Source organism: Leucoraja erinacea, chromosome 2 (assembly GCF_028641065.1).
Source record: "Leucoraja erinacea ecotype New England chromosome 2, Leri_hhj_1, whole genome shotgun sequence".
Lineage (NCBI taxonomy): Eukaryota > Metazoa > Chordata > Chondrichthyes > Rajiformes > Rajidae > Leucoraja > Leucoraja erinaceus.
In genome coordinates, this window is record NC_073378.1 from 114336305 (window position 1) to 114358881 (window position 22577).

The window sequence follows — 22577 nt, forward strand, 5'->3', positions numbered from 1 at the left end:
ATTTCATTGGCCAGGTCAGTCATACAATTAAAAGCAACAGATCAGTCAAAAATACATTTTAACATGAACATCCACCACAGTGACTCCTACACATTTCTCACTGTGATGGAAGGCGAAATAAAGTTCAAGTCCTTCCCTTAGTTCTTCCTCGGTCATGGGCCTTGAGCCCCCATTGACGGGACGATCTTGACTGCCATAGCCGATGGCGTTCGGGCCCACCGCGTCGAGGCGATCAGCTCCCGCATCGGGGGGGATGTCAGCTCCCCCGCGCCGGGCAATCGAACCTCGCGTCGGGGCTGGTCGAACCTTCCGCACCATTGGAGCTTCCCGACTAGCCTCTCCCGAAGACTGCGAGCTTTTGATAGTAAGTCCGCGGTGGTCGTGGTGGAAGCGATCCCATGCAAGGGATCAGCACCGATGTTAAGTCCTCGCCCCGATATAGGCTCAAAGTCAGTCCGAGGAGGCCTCCAGCTCCATCGATGGAAGGCCGCAGAGCGAGCTGGAGAATGTGATCTGAAAATTAATCACATCTCCGGCAAGGTAAGAACCTGAAAAAAAGTTTACCACAATCCCCTCCCCCATCAAACCGAAGAACATTAAAAGCAAACTTTTAACACACTAAAAAATAACAAAAAGAATGAAAAAAAAAACAGACTGCCGACAGGTTCCTCATAGTTCCTCTTTTTACTATTTCCAATTCCAACTCATATTCCCTGAATAATCCTTCCATGTTACCAGATCTTCCCAGGTTCCATCCTTTATGATGTTCTCTGAATAATCCTTCCCATCTTTGGCTGCCTGTCTGGGGATGAGACAATAACAATACCCAATTAATAATCAGACTTTAACTACTCCTCAGCCAAATCTCATGTCAGTTCCAAATTTCAAACTTTAAGGTCCCTCCAATTCATTACCATACAATTTAGAGACCAAATTCAAAATTTTATTAATTTATTTCCAATAACTATAATTTAGGCGCAAAGTAGATGTTTTGCCCCAAACCACAGAGGAGTGTCTATTTTCAAATTCAAATTCAGTTATAGGAATAGTCATCATAGGTTGTCTGTATCTTTTAGAAAAGGTTGGATGGTGTTATTTTCTTTTTCCTTCACTGGTGTCAAAAACTAGATGATGTTAAAGTTGGGCACTAGGGTAGGTATATTCTTCTTCCTTGATAGTTTCAAAGGAGTAGGGATACTGAGTAGCAGACTTTGCTATCTGTTGACCTTGCCAGATGTGTCATAAAGGGACAGGGCAGTATCATTTCTTCCTTGTTGTTGGTCCCTGTTTCTGGGGAGCTACTTTACCTGAGCTGTGTCTTCCACCCATTCTCAAGGGTCCAACTATTCTTTACCTCACTCCCCAGATAGTATGTTGTTGATTATACTGTCCTGCATGCACAATAACTTAGTAACGAGTTAGTACAATAGCTCCTTTCCCTACTTCCGTACCTCCTGCACAATAAGTCCATTTCTTCTCTCCCTAGTGCCGGTTCAGTTTCCTTTAGTCCTTATTCTCTTTGACACCAGCTACTATGTTTGCCTTTTCGTTGTCCTTCCTTTTAGTGAGGTTTCTCGATCCCAATTAGATTCCTTGTGTCTCTCCTCCTGGGATTCAGAAGGGGTGGTGTTCTTTCACGTTCTTATAATTTATTATTATTTTTAGGCCATGTGAGGATGCCCTCAGATTTCATACTTTGTATTAGCTGGCAGATCAGGGCTATCGGAATGGATTTGGCTGCCAGAATGTCCCTGCTCCCTGATCTCCTGGCCAGTGTCCTCTTCCTCTACCTTCGGGGTCCCAAGTGTAACCTCTAGGGATCCACTGATTTCTTAAACCCTGTGGCCCTTCTTTGCCCCCTTCTTTCTCGGAATTCCCTCACAGGGCACGATCAGCTCCAATGTCCTAATTCCCACAGTTGTAGCACTGATCAGGTCTAACAGCTCTATACCCTCTCCAACCAAACCGAGGGAAAGTCGGCTTAATGGGAGATGATCCACTTTGGTCACAAAACAGAAAATCAATGTATTTATTAAATGGTGAAAGATTGGATAATGTTTATGTTCAAGCTGGTAAACGTGCAGAGAAGATTTACAAGGATGTCACAGCCTGAGATATAGGGAGAGGTTGAGTAGGCTGGGTCTCTATTCCTTGGAGCGCAGGGGGATGAGGGGTGATCTTATAGAGGTGTACAAAATCATGAGAGAAATAGATTGGCTAGACACATAGAATCTCTTGCCCAGAGTAGAGGAATTGAGAACCAGCGGACATAGGTTTAAGGTGAAGGGGGAACGACTTAGTAGGAACCTGAGGGGCAACTCTTTCACACAAAGGATGATGGGTATATAGAATTAGCTGCTGGATGAGGTAGTTGAGGCAGGTGATATCACAATGTTTAAGAAACATTTAGACAGGTATGAGAGGTTTTGAGGGATTTGGGCCAAATGCAGGCAGGTGGGACTCATGCAGATGGGACATGTTGGCTGGTGTGGACAAGTTCGGCTGATAGACCTGTTTCCACGCTGTAAGACTATGCAGAACCTGGCGGACTGGTGCGCACGTAACAACTTGTCACTAAACACCTCCAAGAACAAGGAGCTGATTATTGACTTCAGGAGGTCCCATAATGGAGAATACGCCCCAATCTCCATTTACAGGGAAAGTGTGGAGAGAGTGCCCAGCTTTAAGTTTCTGGGCACTCACATTTCAGAGGACTTTGCATGGTCCACCAACACCGCTGCGCTGGTCAAGAAGGCACAGCAATGACTGTTCTTCCTGAGGACATTAAAAAAGACTGGTCTGCCCCAACAGTTGCTGACAACGTTCTACCGCTGCACCACAGAGAGCATATTAACGTATGGCATCTCTGTGTGGTATCTCATCTGCACGGAGGCGGAGAGGAGAGCTCTTCAGCGCGTCGTCCACAGAGGGCAGAAGATTATTGGGACACAGCTACCAGCCTTGGAGGACATCTACCACACATGGTGCCTCAGGAAGGCCGTCAGCATCCATAAAGACTCCTCACACCCTTGTAACGGACTGTTCGAACTACTTCCCTCCGGCAGACCTTACAAGGCCTTCTATGCCCGAACCTCCAGACTCAGAAACAGTTTTATTCCCAGAGCTATAGCGGTTTTGAACCGGCCCTGCTGAGTGCCCCCCATCCCCCCTGGACTGTCTCCCTCGGATGGTCACGTCACACAGCTTATTTATTTATTTTACTTTTCATTTACATCGGTTGGAAGCTGCATACTACATCTCGTTGCACTGATGTGCAATGATAATAAAATATATTATTATTATTATTATTATTATTATTATTATTATTATTATTATGACTGATATACACATTCATCAAGAGATTAGGAAGAAAAATGGAAAATTAGTCTTTATTCTAAGAGGATTTGGTGATGGCTATGTTGGAAATGTGCAGGGCTTTGTATAATGACTACACCTGGCACATAATAGTACAGGCTTGGTCTCATTGCCTCAAAATGGATATACTTGTCATAAAATTATTTTCTTGCTAAACCTCTTTTTTGCCAAGTATCCCTTTCCATCCACAAATATTTCCCTGCTGGCTCTTGCAATCTGTTCATTTTGTGGAAGAACCCCCCTCCCTCCCTCGGATGTCGCTCTGATCCCTCCCAATCACTGGCAGCCAGGTCAGGAGAGGTCAGTCCTCAGCATCATTAGTTACAACTGGGTCCAATTAGCTGTCATCGGATTGGCTTACTTAAACCTTGTCAGACTACTCCTTATAAAAACCAGGCATTCCAGCCAGAGGGAAGAAAGAAGAGCCAAAGGGAGAGAAAGTGGGGCGCCTCCCTGCTAGCTGTGTTCCCCTGTCGTATGTATGAGGAAGACTGAGGCACTTGGACAAAACTGAGACCATCAGCACCACCATGTGGTCAAGAATGGGCTGCTGGGAAGAAGCCTTAGATAGCCAGTGCCTCTACTGAGGCTAAGACTGAGTGGTTGGGGAAAGCCCGAGATGCTAAGGCCTCTTCCTTACCACAGACAATGAGATACTGCGCCCACGCACAGAGGCAAAGACTGAGCCATCAGGATTATCCAGAAACCTCCAGCACCACCTCTTCAAACTCCAAAGCTGAGCTGCCAGGATAAGCCTGGGACCGCCAGCTCCTCCTCTCGAGGCAAGGGTGAACAGCAGGGAGAAGCCTGTGATCACCACGCCTTCTGCTTTGTGACCAGGACTGAGCTGCCAGGGCAAGCTCGAGATTCCAAGCAACACCGCACATGTGCACTGACAGCGAGGGACAGCATCCTAGTGGAGTCCTGGACTTTCTGACCATTGTAAATAAGACATATCACTTGAATTCACTTTTCTGCGAGTGTTGGCGTGGTCACTGCTGAACCCAGTGTCATCTCTGAAGCCACAATCTCTGCGATATCAATATCTTTTTGTGAACTCCATTTTCCACCCTTTCCCTACTGTTAAAGCATATCTCCTTGATAAGATCATATGAAGCACAGAACTGCCTTTGATAAGGACTAGGTTCTACCTTTTTATTTCTTTTATTCGCTCTGTGGCTCTCTTCAATTGCTTTAATAACTTAACTCGGAGGTATCCCTTTGAGATTCCATAAAAATCTATGTATTGCCTTGACTACATTTGCCTTCTTGACCAGTAATTTTGATGTTCTCATAAAGTGGACTCCTTCTTGTGGATTACTTCACAAATCCTGCAGCTTTGTTAAACGGTGTGGACTCGCTGGGCTGAAGGGCATGTTTCAGTGCTCTATCTCTAAATTCTGGAAAAAAATGAAAGTGTCCGCTACCAGCTTGCCCTGCTGCACACCACTGTCTTCCAACAATATAGATCTATGTAAGACTCTGGATAATGTGCACAATTCCCACACCTCAGAAGTTGCTTATTGGCTACAGTATATCCAATTCACCATTGGCTTCAGTGTACCAGCACAAACCTTAGCTGCTGAGGAAAATAACATTTCAATTTAAAGATTACAAACTTGTATAAAGCAAATGTTGACTGAGCAGCAGAGATTCCTTTCCTACTTGGTACACCAGTCATTGAAAGTAGGCATGCAGGTGCAGCAGGCAGTGAAGAAAGCAAATGGTATGTTAGCTTTCATAGCAAAAGGATTTGAGTATAGGAGCAGGGAGGTTCTACTGCAGTTGTACAGGGTCTTGGTGAGACCACACCTGGAGTATTGCGTACAGTTTTGGTCTCCAAATCTGAGGAAGGACATTATTGCCATGGAGGGATAGGAGGGGCAGGACAAAGCAGGTGATAAATGAACACAGGCGAGGGGGGGGTTGAGTGGCAGATTGTTGGATGAAGGCCCGGGATGAAAAAAGCCAAAGAATCCCCACCTCTCTTCTCGCTGCCTTCACCCCCCTCACCTACAATCAGACTGAAGAAGGTTCCTGACCCGAAACATCACCTATCCATGTTCTCCAGAAATGGGGCCATAGAGGGAGTGCAGAGAAGGTTCACCAGACTGATTCCTGGGATGTCAGGACTGTCTTATGAAGAAAGACTGGATAGACTTGGTTTATACTCTCTAGAATTTAGGAGATTGAGAGGGGATCTTATAGAAACTTACAAAATTCTTAAGGGGTTGGACAGGCTAGATGCAGGAAGATTGCTCCCGATGTTGGGGAAGTCCAGGACAAGGGGTCACAGCTTAAGGATAAGGGGGAAATCCTTTAAAACCGAGATGAGAAGAACTTTTCTCACACAGGGTGTGGTGAATCTCTGGAACTCTCTGCCACAGAGGGTAGTCGAGGCCAGTTCATTGGCTATATTTAAGAGGGAGTTAGATGTGGCCCTTGTGGCTAAGGGGAGGGTATGGAGAGAAGGTAGGTACGGGATACTGAGTTGGATGATTAGCCATGGTCATATTGAATGGCGGTGCAGGCTCGAAGGGCCGAATGGCCTACTCCTGCACCTAATTTCTATGTTTCTACGTTACTAATATGCTTGTGGAATTTGGAGTACTTGTAGCTATTTCGATATTGGAAAGATCTACAATGCTATCACCACGGGATCCTCCAAATCCAGTGGCAGGATCAGTGAACGAGTATCTCCAGCTTTGATGTCTTAATGCATCCAGTCACCTCGATTAGACAAATCATGTAATTTGCATGCCTGATACCAGACTTCTGAAACAGATTTTTACGGGCGCTGTAATGGGAGAGATTACCAAGCTGACAGAGGAAAAGCTCCAAGGATAGACTCAAAATCTTCATGTAAATTATGCAATATTCCCACTGGCTCCTTGGAAGTCTTGAGCCGTGATGACTCGGAGTGGAGAAGGAGCATTTGGTTTGGTCTTGCGAGCCTTTAGCCCTTGCATTGGTAGCACACAGCAGCCAAGTGACAATTGGGTAAGGAGTGCATGACCTTTTCCTGGTAATGAAGGCATATGGTATGCTTGCGTTCATTGGTGGGGATATTGAGTATAAGAGTCAGGAAATCTTAATACAGCTTTCTAGGACTTTGGTAGGTCACATTTGGTGCCATTCCGGTCGCCCCTTTACAGGAAGGATATGTAATGTGCAGGCAGATGAGATTAGTTTATCTTGACATCTTGTTTGGCAGTCATTGTGGGCTGAAGGACCTGTTCCCGTGCTGTACTGTTCTATGCTCCATGACCTTCCAAACTACCCATTTGCCTGTTCTAGCAAGCATCTCCTGCCACATCTGTGTCAGTCCCATGTTTTCCTTAGTAGTCACCTAAGAATCCAGAGAACTAGAGTGGAAACTAGCCATCCTGAATACTGCATGAGAAGAAGACACATTGACCTTCCCTTCAGACTTCAATAGCTTCAATGACGCTGCCTTGCCCTCTTCCCTGTTTCAGCACGCTTCTATTTTAAAGTGGCAATTTCCACTGTGAAAAAGAAAGGCAACATTTTCATGTCTAAATACAAAGTTAGTTAAGGATCTACTGAAAGTCCCAGACAGCCCTTTACAGCGCCAGAGACCCGGGTTCGATCCTGACTACAGGTGCTGTCTGTACGGAGTTTGTACGTTCTCCCCGTGACCTGTGTGGGTTTTCTCTGAAATCTCTGGTTTCCTTCCACACTCCAAAGACGTACAGATTTGTAGGTTAATTGGCTTGGTATAAATGTAAAATTGTCCCTAGTGTGTGTAGGACAGTGTTAATTTGCGGGATCGCTGGTCCGTGCAGACTCAGTGGGCTGACGGGCCTATTTCCGTGCTGTATCTCTAAACTAAAGTTAATGTTTTCAAATAATTACTAACTATTCTGTGCTTTGGTCACAAGAAGATTATATGCCAGAAATTGTAAAAATTCCAATTTTTTATTACATTTATTGTACTTTGTATTAAAACAAAAATATGACAACACTTATAAATCACAAAGAATTAAAAGACTAAGGAAAGATTTTTCATGCCATTTTGCAGAGGTAATTTTTCTGTTAACTTTGAATAGTTTCAAAGTCCCTTCTGCTATCAAATCGTTTCCTTTGAAAACATAGTGAAAGGAGACATTCCCTCTTAATAAATATGCTTATATGAAAGATAAACTCTGAAGATGTTTCTTTTTTTTCTCTCTCTTCCCCGCTCCCTGTCTCCCCTGTCTTCCCCTCAGATATACAAAGCTTGGCTATGCAGGTAACACAGAACCACAGTTCATCATTCCTTCTTGTGAGTACTATGAATAACCTTTTAAAAATATTTTCAGTTGGATTTTGCAGTTTTATCCCAGTTTAATGACATGAAACATTTTTTTTCATCTAGGGGGGGAAGTATGAGCATTTATAAATGTTACCTGAAATGCTTGTGGCAGTTGTGTATGTTATATTAGTTGAGTTTTTGACTTCACGTTCATAATGTGTTTGGTGCCTTTCTGTGACCATCGCTGACCTCTTTTAATTCCTATCATTTAGTTTTAGCTTAGTTTAGTTTACGGATACAGTATGGATACAGGCCCTTCAGTCCGCGCCACCAGTGATCCCTGCAAACGAACACTATCCTGCACACATTAGGGACAATTTATAGAGGAGGAATGAGTGACATTTCGGGTCGAGCCCGGGTCTCGATCCGAAATGCCACCCATTCTTTCTCTCCAAAGATGCTGCCTGTCCCGCTGATTTACTCCAGCATTTTGTGTCTATCTTCGGTTTAAACCAGCATCAGCAGTTTCTTCCTACACACAGGGACAATTTATAATTTTACCCAGCTAAATCACCTGGAGCTCCCAGAGAAAACCAACGCAGGTCACGGGGAGAATGTGCAAACTCCGTATTAATAGCACCTATAGTCAGGATCAAACCCGGGTCTCTAGAGTTGTAAGGAAACAACTCTATTGCTGCACCACCATGCCGTCCTATCATCTTTAACTTTAGATATGAGTTTGCATTAGTAATATCTTTCAGAGAATTCCATGATGGTATGGCACAACACTATACTGTGGTTCCCAGAAAATTGCCATAAAATAAAAGGGAGTTAGAATTTGCAGGTCCTAGCTTTTGACTCCGTTGGTATTCCACTGCAATGGGAATGTTGATTAAGTTACTGTGTGCAGAAAGAAGCACATTTGTTCTCCTACCTTAACCAATGCTGCTCAGAAACAGGTAATAATAATCTGCTCGCCATATTCTTTGATCATTCTGATAGTCAGGAGATGCCATGGACCATTGATCCCTCTGTCAATTTGAAACTTTGAATCCCAGGAATTAAGAAAATCTGGAATAAAACGTTTGCATTAGTAAAGCTGATCATGATGCTACTGGATTGTCATTAAAAACTCCTCAGGTTCACTAAATCTGCTTTTTGAGAAGGAAGCTTGAACTATAAAATTAAGTCACATCTTGCATATTTTCTTATGACATAGAAGGAGGCCATTTTCTCCGTCAAGTCATGGCTGGTTGTAAGAACATTCCCAGCAGTCCTATTCACACATTTAATTTCCCGTACCTAGTTTCTGTCATGTGCCTATTAACTTGACTCCAATTTTCCTGCAATCTGTTTACACTAGTATATAGTGGTCAATTAGCCTACTAACAAAATGTTCATATTCTGTATGGTTACAGGGCTGTTTTATGTGCCAAATCAAATGTTGGAAAAGTATAATACAGGCTGCAGTTTTGACGAGAGCTATTTAACATATTCAAGATAAATTAACCCCCAAAAATTTGTAAAGAACAAAGGTTCTGACTTTGGCCATATTTTCTATGTTTCCTCAATATTTTCTTGTAAATATTTTGCCGCCGCTCCTCCCTTCCATCCTTCACCCACCTCCACACTCTATGATGTATAACTATCTCGTATACTCAATGAGCAGTATGGATTGACCAAATCAAATTTCTCTTTCGTCGTTTCTCCCCCCGCCTTCTAGATAGAGATTGCTTTTTAAACTTCACCAATGCTTTCCTTCCATTAAATGCTGCTAATGGTGCAACAGTTGTCTGATTATGATTTGTCCCAGAATAACCAAATACTACATTATGTACAACAATTAATAATCCATCAATAATTTTAATTAGGTACACAAAAAAGCTGGAGAAACTCAGCGGGTGCAGCAGCATCATAGATGCTGCTGCACCCGCTGAGTTTCTCCAGCTTTTTTGTGTACCTTTGATTCTCCAGCATCTGCAGTTCCTTCTTAAACAATAATTTTAATTAGTTTGCATTTAGAGATATCTGGAAACAAGTCCGCACTGACCAACGATTACCCATATACTGGTTCTATCCTACACACTAGGGACAATTTTACAAGAAGCCAATTAACCTACAAACCTGCACGTCTCTGGAATGTGGGAGGAAACCGAAGCACCCGGTGAAAATCCACCTGGTCACAGGGAGAACGTACAAATACTGTACAGACAACATCAGTAGTTAGCATCGAGCAAGGGTCTCTGGCGCTGGAAGCAGCACTGTGTCCCTGTGCCACCCATATGAATATTAAGTCCCTGGCCTCGATGGTGGGATTTGAACTCGCATCTAAACAAGCGATCTGGTAACTTAACCACTGCACCTTCGTTCTCAACCAATAAATTAGTTCGCTTCAAGAGTGCTATAATCAGAGTTTTAAATATGGGCTTGAAGTTTCCTTCATTTGGAGCTCCTCAACAGGATTTAATTTATTTGGTCTTTCCGTGAATATGTTCTTAAAATAATGTCCTTTTTTTTTAAACACAATGTCTGGACCATTCCAGGAAATCATTATTTGGCAAACGATGAGATCTTTACATACCAGAGTAACAGTTATTGCTGTTCTTAAATTTCAATCATTTACTAAGAAAGTAAAATAAGCCCACTTTTTGAATCTGGGGTCACTTGCTGCAATATCTGTTATTTTATCAGATAGTTTAAGAGTACCTGACAAATCATCTGATAGTTGTAATCAGATTTCCAAGAGCATGGTATCGATTTCTTTGCTTGGAATGATGCCATTGGGAAACAGTATTTTTGGCAGCAGGCTGGCACAGTTTGCGGCATCAATACCTGAAATCAAGCGCATAAATTTCCATCAAGACTTTGGAATATACACTCCCTACACACTAGGGACAGTTAGCATGCACCATGTACCTGTAGCCAGAGGAAATACATATGATGTTACAGTGGTGCAGGTTGAGAAGAGCTATTTGGCTGAAGGCTGCCAAGGTACTGAAGGAGAATAAATTTGGTCCCTTTCAAGTGTGTCAGTTTGGATAAAAATGAAGGGATCTAGGAGGATAAATATATATTCCATTACATCGTGTGATATAATGGAATATTTTTAACTTGTAATAACAGACAGGAGTAAATTGGAAGTTTTCTATTGGAAGCCAAATGTGGCATTGACAGTACAGCATCCTTGGTGGAGTGACAACTGATCCCACAAATTCATATGACATTACCCCAGTTACTGATTGGTGAGGACACATTCCTTACATAGTTTGGCCCCACGAAGAGCATTTCCACGGAGTACACTTCTCATCTTTGCTCCCGAAGTCCAAGCAATATAGGCGAACGTTATTCCACTTTTACCTCTGTAAACAAGTCATACAAAATTTTCTTGCACCTAGTAGCAATGTTACAAAATTTTGAGATTTTAAAAATCAAGTCTGCAATTTATCCCATCAGATAAAGCATAACAATAAGTTTAATTTGACACCAAATTCACTTTCATATCTCAAGTATTAAAAAAGTTATGGCCATTTTCATACTCGGAAATTAGCATCTTGTTCCCTATTGATTTTCAATGGACATTACAAAAAGCTGTGATCTTGGATAGTCAAAAGCCCATTTCTTAAGGAAAGATTAACATTTTTAAATAGCCTAAGTGTCCAAAGATTATTCACAAATAATTCACAATATAACATGATTTTTATATCTAATTTACATTAATTTATAGGCCAAATGGAAGGAATTTAGTGTTCAATTGCTGTAAATAAATGCCCATTTAAATCGGCTTTCTAGTGGGTTCCTGTGAACGCGCTGGTTTAGAACGTTCACATCGCGCTGGATTAGTGCCCTCAAATGCCAAGAAAAATACTGCGGGATATAAAAAGCCCAAAATGAACTACTCGCTATAGATAACTTGATATACAGGGTTATATACATGCCCCATTTAATGTAAAAATAAGGTACATACCTTTAATTGTTTGCTTTATAAAACACTGGGGCTGCGAGAGGTTGCTGAGTGAGACAGTAATTTTAAAACTATTATATCTATTATTCGAGGCCTATAAAACTAATAATACCTTTTGCGACCGGGTCTTGCAGCGATTTTTCGTTAATGATTTACTAGGCTGAACATCTGCGATTGGAACAGCCTAATAAAAATCGCGTTTTAAACCCGCCCCCTCCAAACAGCGCCAAAATCGCGGACATGGCTTTGGGCAGATTCCCAATGACGATTCAGGTAGGTTTTGTAACATACCTACACCTAGTACCCTCAGCAGCGTGCTTGTTATGGTTCTTGGATAAGCAACTCCTTCATTATTTTTTAAATACTTCGGGCCTACAACACACTTAGATATTTGGACCCTCCATTTCCAGTCTCTTCATTGCTCCTGAAGAAGAGCCCCAACCCAAAATGTCATGTTCTCCAGGGATGCTGCCTGACCAGCTGAGTTGCTCCATATCTTTGTGTCTTTTCCTTCAATGCTCCACTCCTCGTTGTTTATCTTTCAGCTGTTTGGGCCCTAAGATCTGGAACTCCACCTGTAAATTCCTTTGTGCCCCTCCCTCTCGTTTCGCTTTTAAGATAAATCTTTGAAATCCTTTTCTGTTCAGCAAGCTTTGCAACTTCTAATGTTGCTCTAATATTTCTCTGTGTGGCATGGTGGCAAATTTTGACTAAAACCCGTGAAATTGTTTGAGAGATTTAGCTGCATTCAAGGTGCTTTTATATATACAAGCTGTTATCTTCAGCAGAAATTTAACAGAACCATCAATAGAGTTGTCTTCATCACATTCAGCATCTTGTGGTTATGCTTTGTCACTAGAATTATTTACAATTATCCAGAAATGATGAATGTAAGATGATAACCAGCTTCTCTGCACAAATAATATTTGTGTACTGCCCTCTTTACCTACTCCATCTTCATCATGATCACATGTGGGAGAAATCCGTGAGATTTCATTTGTCACAAATATTATGGCTATCCACACCTTTCCCATTCCAACAAATCTCTCATAATTCCCTGACCCGAAATGTCACCTATCCAGATTTGCCAAGAATGCTGTCCTACCTGCTGAATTACTCCAGCACTATGCGTCTTTAGATCCCATCATTTGTTTAGTTTAGTTTAGCTGTACAGCATGGAAACAGGCCCTTCGGCACACTGAGTCCATGCCGACCATTGATAATTTAAATACTATGTTATCCCAATTTGTCATCCACTCCCCACACACTAGGGACAGTTTACAGAGGACAATTAATCTATAAATCCACATGCCTTTGAGATGTGGGATGAATTTGGAGCAACTGGAGAAAATCCACACAGTCCCAGGGAGAATGTGCAAACTCCACACAGACAGTACCCGAGGCCAGGATCGAACCTAGGTGTCTGGCGCTGTGTGAGGCAACAGCTCTACCAGCTGTGCCACTGTGCCACCCTAATGTTCCCTACCAACCTGGAGCTGAAATCTTAGAGTTCTGTGTCTTCTGCCTTGTATTATTAATCTTTTGATTCCTTTCTGATTGTAATTTTGACTGACTGGTTTCCATTTAAGAACAAAATGTCATCAGCTGGTGTGTTACATTCTTCAGCTTTTTGATCAGCTTTGATTTAAAATCCGCCATCACTAGATTTTTGAGGTAACCCCCCCCCCCACATTTTTTAGACCATTATCCTTGCAAAAAATGTGCCTCATCTTCAATCTCTCTTTTACTAGTCAAAATGCTTACACATTGTGGTTGCCAAACTCATGGCAATATATGTGCAAAAATCTTTGAGGGTGGCAGGGCACATTTATTAATATGCTTTTTAAATTAATATGTTTATTATTAATATTAATGTTTATTAATATGTTTATTAATAAAGCATAGGGGCCCCATGGATTTTTAGAGAGGCGATGAGTACAAAAACAAGGAAGTGCGTTGAATCTTAATAAAAAACAGGAATGAGACTCCATTTGGGACAATGTGTTCAGCTTTGGTCTCCACACTTATCAAAATGTTAGGATATTGGATAAGCTGCAAATGTCTGCTCAACTCGTATTGGGAATGTGTGATTGCAGTTATGTGTGGTGACTTGAGAAATTGTGGTTGCTCTTCATGGAAAAACTTTGATGAAGTTATACAAAATCTTGAATAATTTTGGCAGAGCAAACATTGAGGAACTATTTCAAGTGACAGAGGATTGTACATTTGAGGCAATAGGCGAAAGGTTTAGAGCCAACTTAAGATTCTATTTTACAAATCACATAGCCATGATCTAGAATGCTGTGTCTAATGGATCATGGAAGTGGATTTATTGCTGTAAAAATTCCCCCCTCCCACACCCTAGTCCTCTTACCAGTTCTACAGGTCGCATCCTTGTTTCCCTCTTGGTAACAATGGGACATAATGGGTTCCACTATTCCTGACGTCATCTGTTGTTGGCCCTGATTTGTTTTGTCCTTTTCTCGCCTCCAGTTTATTCCCCCACCTCTACTTTCAGCCTGAACAAGGGTTCCGACCCAAAATGTCACCTATTAATTTTCTCCAGAGATGCTGCCTCTCCGCTGAGGCTGAGTTACTCCAACACTTTGTGTCTATATAAGGAAAGTTATGGAGACACAGTCAGGAAGTGAGGCAAATTGGTTGGGTTAGTGCCCCCGATGGGCTGAATAGCATTTATCTGCTAATATCATCCTATGCATTCAGTTTGGGTTTTTTTTCACTTTATGTGGGTGTTTAGCTATATTTAAAATTTATTACACAGATTTTACCCTTGGAATTTTCATTTTTCTTCGTCTATTTCTTGAAAAACGAATTTGGCAAATTTTACTTTAACACACAAAGCTCCAAGACGTAATTTTGACATGGGATGTATTGTAATTGATGGGGTCCAGTTAAGTGGCTTTTACGCCCCCAGTTCCTATTTGTGAAAACTCTTCCTTCAGTGGATTTGCATTTTATTCCCCCGAACTGAACAAACAAGATAAAATGTATCCAGCACTCATGTACATTAGTTGCCATAGTTACCTCGAACCGTTAGATTTTTAAGAGGATGTCAAATTGCAATAACAGTGATACTGTAACACTATTTAAATGGATATAATTGATTGCATGCAGGTTCATATTGACCCTCTGCGTGTTGTATCTCACCAGGCATAGCTATCAAAGAATCAGCCAAAGTAGGTGACTATGCGCAACGAAGACTGGTGCGGGGAGTGGATGATCTAGACTTTTATATAGGAGATGATGCTGTAGATAAACCTACGTATGCCACAAAGGTAATTCAAATATTTTGTTTACCTTGCTGCCATTACATTGCAGGATACAAGTTAAATATCTTGCTTTTGTTTTTAAAAATTGTAAGCCAAAAGATTACTAATGTCCGATACAAATCAGAGGCAGAAAATCTTTTGTATGCAAATTTTCTTTTTTTTCCGTGGCTTAAATGAAACTCTCAGTGTTGGGAAGGAAGTATGACAAACAGTTGACTGTTTAATTCCAATAAGAAAATAAAGGGCTCATTGATACCTCCTACCACTTGTATTTCAAGATCTACTACTGAAAATTATTTTGAAGAAAGATTTGTGACCTAAAATATTGACAGGCCATTTTCCTCCCCTGATGCTTCCTGACTCACTGAGTTGCCCCAGCAGTTTGTTTTTTCCTCCAGATTCCAGGATCTGTAGTCTCTTGTGTCTCCAGGTTGCAAACAAATCCTGATACAGGAATTTGATGAACGGGAAGGTTCTAAGTAAACAAAGGTGCTCTTCTGCCTCAGTAGGTTCTTCTGTACAAGCCCACTGAATCTCTTAATGTTTTGCCCTTTGCCGTGTTATCAGTCTCACAACAGTATGACTCAAAAGTATGACTCATAGATGAATACAATGCCTGGGCACTGTAACAGGTAACAGGTAACTTGACCAGGTAACAAGAATGAAAAATGTGCACAAGCTTTTCAGGACGGCGTCTGGTTGGGCCACAGGCTCTATTGGGAGGCTCTGCTTCTGAAAACCCAAAGTGTCCTTTTGATTCCTTGCCTCTGTCAAAGGCCTTTAAACCATTTGTAATTGCTTCTCATGGAGACATTTAAAAGTTGTTCAATAAACTTTTATCATTAAAAAAACTAATCATTAATGGCCGAAAGCAAATGTAACCTGGCCCAATAAAAGTTAACCAACGTGCATGTAGGTGGTTCCCATCGGTTCAACCGATGTGTGAAGCAGGTCTTTTGAAGAACTGGTAGATGGTTTTGAGGAAGTGGCAGAAACAAATCTAGAAACAAGGAACTGTGGATGCTGGTTTACACAAAAGGACACAGGTGCTAGATTCACTCAGCAGGTCAAGCAGCATCTCTGGAGAACACGGAGAGGTGACGTTTTGACCCGATACATCATTTATCCATGTTCTCCAGGTAAACAAGCATTTATGCTTGTTTAAAAAGTACTCTTTCTCATTTTCTCTGGCTGCAGTTTCTAATGTTTGTTTCTCTCTTGAATGAGAAATGGAGTCAAAGCCTTATCTTTATTAAGAATTGACCAAGGATATTGCTCGTTATGATGGCAGTTGGTGGTGGCTCTCAAACAATTCCAAATTTCTTGGCATATTCAGTGCATACATGTGCTCTATTCCAAACTACGCTGTAAGCCTGTGCATTATCTTATAAAGAGCCATAACGACTTAATGGCACTAGAAACAGGCCCTTCTGCCCACCATTATGATATCCTTATATTTTGCTACAGTCTTCCTCCCCTACAATTTTAGCTATACAGGGTATGTTCTTCCTTTGTCCTGAAATGTTGATTTACACAGTTTTGAAGTCCATTTTCGAACATTAAATCCAAATTTGTGCAGATCTCACTTCTTAATCCCTTTCTGAACATTGCTGACATAGTCTAAATTTCCTTCTGTTACCTCTGAATTTCATCTTTGCTATCCTGAAATCTATAAACATATTAAAGACAAAAAATTCTACTAATTCCAAAACCTGTTATTTTAATACTTTTAAGTCCATGTAATTGTTTGGTGCAAGGATTACTATGGGTGTCAGTGGTTATTGGGAGAGGGAGAAGAATGGGGTAAAGAGGGAAAGATAGATCAGCCATGTTTGAATGGCGGAGTAGACATGATGGGCTGAATGGCCTAATTCTGCTTCTATCACTTATGAACTTATGAAGGACTGGAACATTGATTAAACAAGTCTACATACGAGTTTTGAATTTGGTTTGGTTTGCCATGCAGTCATATCGAATAAGAGACAAGACATACATCTAAATAAAAAATAGACATAAACATCCACCACAGCAGCTCGTATCTCATGTGACTTCAGAAATCTCACCTTACTTCATTGGCATGGGAAACCAAGAAGCTCTCCAAACTACCTTCAAATGCATAACCTGTCAACTTATATATAAAGAAATAATTTTTGGTTCTGTAGCTGTATTGACACAATTCCCTCAGTGTATATTTATTTGGAGATTGCCTCAGGAATCCTCAGGTTTATTTTTTAACACTTCTTTATCCCTTTGGAAGCAACATGGATTGAAGGCTTATTATATGTACAAATAGGAGTAAGAAGGAAAGGTCCTTTTGGCCAACCCATGTGATCATACAATATGAACCATTGTTTTTCTTTATGTTGGCCCCATGGCATGTGAAGAACATCATTCATCGATGAGAAATACTATTATATGTACACTGTTGTATAATCTACCCGCTTCTATGTGCGGTTGTGCTCTTAATAATGTTATTTTTTTTAATTTTTGACAAAAATTCTTATTCAAATAAGTAATTAACTGTAATAATGTTGTCTATTTGCAAGACATGTACAAAACATTGCGGAGGTGTATTACAATTCTTATTTGATTAGTATGCCTGCTGCATAATGTGTCAGAGAATTAATTTTATTTCTGTTCATGTGTTGTGAAGTTGTGAAGATTTCCAGAATTGACATTGAAAAATTGTTGGACAAAAACGATGTTTAATATTAAATGCAGGTGCACAAGAGGTGAAAAAGGCTTAACTGACAATGGATTTCTTTTCAAATTTCTAGTGGCCCATTCGACATGGTATAGTTGAAGATTGGGATCTAATGGAAAGGTTTATGGAACATGTGATATTCAAATATCTGCGGGCAGAACCTGAAGATCATCACTTTTTAATGGTAGTAATACAGCTGGAATATTAGTATCCAATTATCATATTTTACTGTTCCTTTATGATTGCAGATGTTATGTGCACATTCTGTATTATTTCTAGCCATCGAGTGTTCAAGGAAGTAGCCAAGTGGACAATTCAATATTGGATCAAAGCTATGGAGGGGTTGAGGCAAGCTAGCCATAGAAAATTACCTAATTATATTAATATTTATGAAATTAATTTGGTTTAAATTTATTTGTTCATGGGATGTAGATGCCAAGACTAGCATTATTGCTCATTTGCATTCGTTCAATGAACTGAATGTTTACTTGGCCATTTCAGAGTCAACTACTTTGATGGATCCGAAAACAAATGTTATCCATACTGTGTAAGATTGGCAGATTTATTTTCCTGTGGGGCATTAGTGATGTTCTTGCAGCACACAAAAAAACAATGCTGCAAGAACTCAGCAGGCCACGCAGCATCTGTGGAGGGAAATGGACAGATAACATTTTGGGTTGGAACCCTTCATCATATAGCACTTTGTTTGGTGCTTAAGATTCCAGCATACACAGTCTCTCGTGTCTCTCTTTTTTAATTCCAGATTTATTTGAATTTAAATTGCTTAGTTGCAGCAGTTGGATTTAAACATCTCCGGATTAATGGTTCATATTGAATATTAGTGCAGTAATTTAACCACCAAATTTCTATACTGATATGTTTTGCCACAATCTGGTGTATTTTTTTGATTATGTTGCAAACTGTCAGTCATAGAGCCATAGAGCCATGCAGCAAGGAAACCAACCCTTTGGTCCAATTCTGCCATGCTGACCAAGGTGCCCCATCTAAAGTAATCCCATTTCCCCCTGTAGAAACAGAGAACTGCATATGCTGGTGAATACACAAAAGGCCACAAAGTGCTGGAATAACTCAGCAGGTCCGGCAGCATCCCTGGAGAACGTGAATAGGTGACGACTCGCGTCCAGAGCCCTGGCAGATCATACATTACCCACCAAATTGACCCTCGGGTCCCTATTAAATCTTTTTCTTCTCATCTTGAACCTATGTCCTCTGGTTCTTGATTCTCCTACCCTGGATAAAAGACTGTGTATTCACCTTATCTATTCCTTTCATGATTTTATATACTTTTCAAAAGATCATCCCTCAGCCTCTTGCGCTCCAGGATAAATTTATCAAGTGGCAATTACACCCCCATCTTGATGTGGTAAAGCAGCTCCTGAATAATGCATGTTCCAGCTTGTCAAGCTGTGATGAAGATAAACTGAGCTCCAAAAGCATCCATATGAAAAGATAAAACAGATGCAGGTCATTCTGCTCCTTGCGCCAGTCCCACTGTTCATTTAGATCTTAATTGATCTGCAGCTTAACCTTATTGATCTACTTTTTATCCATAATGCCTTAAAGAATAAAACAAATAATTGATCCCTGCCTTGGAAGCCACAATTTAACTGCAACCATTGCTTTTATGAATAGACTATGCAAGTCTGCATGTGCTAAAATCTACATTTCCCAAATGATCTGACTAGAATATCAAGGTCAAACCTTCATGTTCTAGATTCCTCACCATAATGTTTTTCTCACTATTAAAATCTAACCAATTTATCTCATTATTCTATTGATTCTACACGTCATCTCCTGTCTATTGCACCCATTTTGATAGCTGGCAATTGAAACTTAACACAATTTTTCATATGGAGCATTCTATGACAGGAACAAAGTCTTCGTATTTGTGCTGGAAATACTTAGGTCAGGTAGCATCTGTGGAGAGAAAAACGTTTATATATCAGGTGGTTGACTTTTCGTAAAAACTGGTGAAAATATTAAAACATTTCCATGAAAAACAACATTAAAAAGTATTTCTAGGAATCTTTGATTTTAATTTCAAATAACCAATATTTGCAACCTTTTGCTCTTTGATGTTACAAGTGGAGCCAGGCTCAAGATCAATAAGCCATGAAGTAGATTAATTAGTTCTTGGAGTCTATATTGCTCCGGTTTTCAAACCCCTATTGCATTTGTTGTCAAATGCATAAGTACGGTGAGGTTCAGGTATAATGAAAATCTAGCTTGCAGTAACATCACAGGCACATCGACTCAAACACATAAACATAATTTATACATAAATTACACCTAGAATTCTGCAAGATTGTAAAATAAGAGATGATAAAAAAAAACACATGATACAACTAGAAAGAATTAATGGTAGTATAAGTGGTGATCTGTAACATTCCATTAATAGTACTAGAGTAACTCAGCGGGTCAGGCAGCATCTCTGGAGACAAAAGATTGGTGACATTTCGGGTTGGGACCCTTCTTCAGATTGAAAGTAATCAGGAGAAGAGAGAAAGAAGTGGAAGGGATGGGATTCTGATGGAAGGGATGAGCATTTCGGAGGAAAGATGGTGCGGGTCTATGATAGGTCAGATCAGGGATAGAGGAGGATGGAGATTGCTTCTCATGGAGATTTGAGGCTTAGTTGCGGGAGCTATATATTTGAAGTGAAGCCAGATGCGGGAGGGAGAGATACTGGGTCGAAACAAGGAAACTGTTGAAACTGTGTGTTTTTTTGCTGGTTTACAAAAAAAAACAGTGCTGGAGTAACTCAGTGGGACAGGCAGCATCCCTGAAGAACATGGATTGGTGATGTTTTGGTTTGGGATCCTTCTTCAGAAAACAATGAGCTGCAGGGAGGGTATGGAAAGAAATTAGCACGTGAATAGCATTGGGAGCTACCTGAAATTGAGGAATTTAGTGTTGATGTCTTTGGTTTGTAGACTACCCAGTTAGAATATGAGGTACTATTTCTCTAATTTGAGTTTGGCCTCACTGTGGTAGTGGAGGAGACCGAGAAAAGAAAAGTCAGTGTGAGAATGGGGAGGGGAGTTGAAAGGGTTTGCAACTGAGAGGTCAAGACAGACATTGCGGACAGAGCACGGGTCCTTGGAAAAGCTCTTATTCTTATAAGATTTCATAATTCTTAGCCCTTTGTTGTCTCTACATCATCTCCTAGCCTCCATCACTATCTCTACCCCTCCTCCGCCATTGGGCTCCACCTGCCATCAACCCCTCCTCACCTGAATCCACTTATTGCTTGCCAGCTCCTGCGTCACCCCTTTCTCTCTCCACTCTTTCTACCAGCTATTTCCCCTTTCCAAGATCAGGGAATTGAGAGCTATGGATACTTTGCACAGAAGAGATGAGACCTGAGGCAGTTCAGCCAAGATCATATTGAATAGTGTTGTCGGCTTCAGGACCAGCTAGTCTACTGTTTCCAATTTCATGTGCTCCATGATATTGAAAACCAACTTGTATTTCTTTCTTTCATATATCTGTTGAATGCCCCCCCAGATTCAAAATGTTAATTGTTTTTCCTCAGATGTTGCTGACACTCACATTTTGTGCTTTGATTTGAAATAAATAATTTGCCTTGACCTCAGACATATAAATCTCTGATTTCAGTTTTCAATGTATAAATTTATTAGATGAACACCGTCGAACCTGCCACTAAAATTTGTATTTCCTTCATTTATTTCTGTTGTGGCTTAATTATTATGAATTGTTTTGTCAGTTTTGAAATTGCTTAAGGTACAAAAGAGTGGTAGCTGAAGATAAAGCAAATTGATATTATAATCCATTAATATGTTCTCACTCCACAATGATAACAAGGGAATTGAATGTGTGGGTTGAAGAACGTAGCTGGGCCAGAGGTCAGGGAACAGATTTAGGGAGCATGAAAGAAAGGGAAACTAAAGAACGATTATGGGGAAAATAGGAGAAATCTAAAGCAATGCAGAAGATTGCTGGTACTGATAAGTAAAGATAGATATTTAGTAAACCATATGATGGATTGTTGTTATTTAATAGCCATTGTTGTGATGTTTGTACCTGCATGAAGTATCTTTGTTCCAGATATCATCACAAGCTGATTTTTGTTTTGTTATAACTTTTCTCTACCTGTATTGCAGAAAGGTTTTGTGAAAGCTCCTGTTTTTATCCGTCGCTCAGTGACATTAAAGCTTGCCCAATTGGCCACCTTTTAACTTCGGATTCATTGACAATGAGTCTAATATTTAATCTGCCTTATTTATTCCCAATGCACCAGCAAAATGCACCAGTATCCCTCTGTTCCTTTCCTGTCCAAATGCTTTTCAGAAGTTGTCATTGTATCTGCCTCTACTTTCTCCTCTGGCAGCTCTTTCCAAATACTCACCATCCTCTGATCTCCTTTCAGTTTCTCCCTTTTCCAAACCTGTGCCCTCTAGTTCTGGATTTCCCTATTGTGGAAGATTGATTCTGGATATCTTTAGATTATGGCCATAACGTATTATCAACATGCACTTCTCTGAGGTTTTTGTCCGTCTCCCTACCTGCTTCCACTATCTGCAACCTCTGGCAACCACCTGCAACCTCTGGGAACCGCACGGAAACCTTGGGTGGGGCGCAAAGTCTCCAGAGGTTTCTGTTCAGGTTTCCTAAGTGGGACAGGGGCATTACCCACAATCCTAAGACACTGAGCTACAGTGCCCTCCATAATGTTTAGGACAAAGACCCATCATTTATTTATTTGCCTCTGTACTCCCCAATTTGAGATTTGAAATAGAAAAAAAAATCACATGTGGTTAAAGCGCACATTAGGGTTAGGGTTTATTAAAGGGTATTTTTATACATTTTGGTTTCACCATGTAGAAATTACAACTGTGTTTGTACATAGTCCCCCCCCTCCTCCCCATTTCAAGGCACCATAATGTTTGGAACACATGGCTTCACAGATATTTTTTATTGCTCAGGTGTGTTTAATTGCCTCCTTAATAC

The 22577-nt window shown here is 40.7% G+C and overlaps 1 protein-coding gene across 3 annotated transcripts in view; it reads left to right on the top strand.

Moving 5' to 3' along the window:
• Positions 1-22577, top strand: part of actr3b (actin related protein 3B) — an 82649-nt gene that overhangs the window by 16713 nt on the left and 43359 nt on the right. For 2 of the 3 annotated variants that reach the window (XM_055664164.1, XM_055664147.1), the window contains exons 2-4: positions 7605-7660; positions 14763-14887; positions 17659-17769. In XM_055664164.1, coding sequence (XP_055520139.1) covers positions 7605-7660; positions 14763-14887; positions 17659-17769 — 292 coding nt within the window. The remainder of the gene's footprint in view (positions 1-7604; positions 7661-14762; positions 14888-17658; positions 17770-22577) is intronic. The other variant, XM_055664156.1, reaches the window with a different exon arrangement.